Consider the following 2,543-nt stretch of genomic DNA (forward strand, 5'->3'; position numbering starts at 1 on the left):
TTGACTTTTATTTTATTAAGTTCCCTGAATGGGATGGACCTTCTAGGAAAGGACAATAGTGTGACTTATTAGAAGTAAGTCATTTCCAGACCCACAGCCATAGAAAACAAACTTAGGGTTACTAAAGGGGAAAGACTTGGGGGGTTGGTAAGGGATGAATTAGGAGTTTGAGATTAACATATACACATTACTATATATAAGATAGATAATCATCAAGGAGCACAGGGAATTCTACTCAATATTCCTTAATGACCTATATGAGAAAAGAGAAAAGAAATAAATACATGTATATGTATAACTAATAATTTTTCTGTATATCTGGAACACAACATAGTAAATCAACTATACTCCAATATAAAATAAAAAAATTTTTAAAAAGAACAAAAACATAGGTAAGTGGGTTTCCATCTTCTCACGCCTGCAGCCAGGGCTGGTGTGTGTGCATGTGTGGGCTTGTAAGTATATAAGGGAAAATGCACAAGGATGTTTATATGGTCCAGGGGCCTCAGAAAATGCCCACAGGCAGAAAAGAGGGCAGGATTCCATAGCCACTCAGCAACCTTAGCCCTGGTGAGCATCTGAAGTACTGACTTCCTCTTAGTCCTCATCAGAAAGGGGTGGGAATCCACGTCAGATGCTGAATCTCGCGTGAGACAGACATGACATTTTTATCACTCAAGATACAGAGGTCACGGACGTTATTGCTGGGTGCCTCTGCGTGCCCGGGAAGATGGCTGAGCAGGTGACCAAGTCGATGCTGTTCTTGTGTCTGGGTAACATCTGTCGATCACCCATCGCAGAAGCGGTTTTCAGGACACTTGTAACTGATCAAAACATTTCTGATAACTGGAGGATAGACAGTGCAGCGACATCCACGTATGAACTAGGAAACCCTCCTGATTATCGGGGGCAGGCTTGCATGAAGAAGCATGGTATCCCCATGAGTCACGTTGCCTGGCAGGTTACCAAAGAAGACTTTGCCACTTTTGATTATATACTATGTATGGATGAGAGCAATCTGAGAGATTTGAATAGAAAAAGTAATCAAGTTAAAAACTGCAGAGCGAAAATCGAACTACTCGGGAGCTATGATCCACAAAAACAACTTATCATTGAAGATCCCTATTATGGCAACGACGCGGACTTTGAGACCGTCTACCAGCAGCGCGTGTGGTGCTGCAGGGACTTCCTGGAGAAGGTCCGCTGACCAGGCCGTCCCGCTGTGGCCCAGGCTCGTCCCCCCAGGCCATGTGCCAACTGTCAACAGTGTCCCTTCCGAGCCAAGGCTGCAGCCCTCCCTTCAGCTTACTCACTGTTTCTCACCTGACAAAATAATTGTAGATGGAAATCAGTCTTTGTGTTTAGCAAAAGAGTAAATAAAAAATCTTTGATTCAGATAGTTTACAGGGTAAGAGATCCTTAGACTAGCTAAACCTCCCACTTTGCCCCAGTTACAAAAACAGTGGAACAGTCGAAATAGTGGAGCAGCACAGTAGAACATAATGAAGTGAAATAAGACGTCCCTCCAGGAACCCGCACCACCTCTCCCTCTGGACGGGCCCCTGCCTGCACTACCTCTCGATGCCAGGGCCTGGCGTCCAGTGACGCTGGTTGAGTGTCACACACTCAGTGCCCACGCGTGCATTTTCAAGACAGGAGGGAGGGAGATTTGTGGGATTCACCTTTGGCACCTTCACTCCTTCTTAGTTTGTGTCTGTGTAGCTTATTTCATAAGGAAGTCAACTTATTTGTTCCCATTTGAACCCCTTTGCCTCTGGAAATGTAATTATATCCAGGAGAAGGATGTGTGTGCTGGTTTATCTTATGGTCAGTTTGGGGACTGTGTCTGCTTCTACATGCATATAATTGCCTGAATGTCAATTATAGATCACCTTGTGTGGGAAAAAGTATTAAGTTGGAAAAAGTCCCTTTATGTTGGAATACTTAAATATTGATATATTAAGTATTCTTTTGTCAGTGCCTGGTTATAGGGAAATATACATAATTTGTGTACACTTTGAAATAACTGATCTAAAATTCACACGAATGTATGTCAGACAAAATTGTTCTCAAAGAAACTGGGGAAATTAGAAAAATTTTTAAAAAAAGATACAGAGGTCACACGTGTAACTGAAATGAATCTACAAGCAGAATTTACATTGTTTACAAGAAACCGATAAAGCACAGTCGTAGTGTTCCTGAGAGAAGGAGGGAACCGCCAAGTTTGAAGTTTGAGACAACGAAGATGCTCCATGAAAAAAACAAAACCTTAAAAAAAAAATGTAGATGATGCGGATTTCTGTTTTTTAAAGGGAGGAGTCAGCGCTGGGTCTGCCACACTGCCAGCCGCACAGACGCCGCTGGAGGCCAGAGAGAGGACCAATTAGTGCAAGCTGTGATGTGGAGTTGGGTCCTCCGAGGACCAAAGCCCCTCCCCGTTCTCTTGGCAGAGGCCACTGGAAGGGCCGTCAGATGTCAACAGCTTTCCATCACTCCTGTGGGCCCAGGGAGGGGGGAGTGGTCGGGGGGCTTGCCGGCATCTG

General features: G+C 44.2%; 1 protein-coding gene across 1 annotated transcript; it reads left to right on the forward strand.

The window, feature by feature from the left end:
• The first annotated feature begins 726 nt into the window (after nt 1-726).
• On the forward strand, nt 727-1,362 carry LOC133069574 (low molecular weight phosphotyrosine protein phosphatase-like). The gene has a single exon (XM_061161193.1). It carries the CDS (start codon nt 731-733, stop codon nt 1,205-1,207), a length of 477 nt encoding a protein of 158 aa, XP_061017176.1. The 5' UTR covers nt 727-730; the 3' UTR covers nt 1,208-1,362.
• Nucleotides 1,363-2,543: the final 1,181 nt, after the last annotated feature.

This window comes from Dama dama, chromosome 14, assembly GCF_033118175.1.
Source record: "Dama dama isolate Ldn47 chromosome 14, ASM3311817v1, whole genome shotgun sequence".
NCBI lineage: Eukaryota > Metazoa > Chordata > Mammalia > Artiodactyla > Cervidae > Dama > Dama dama.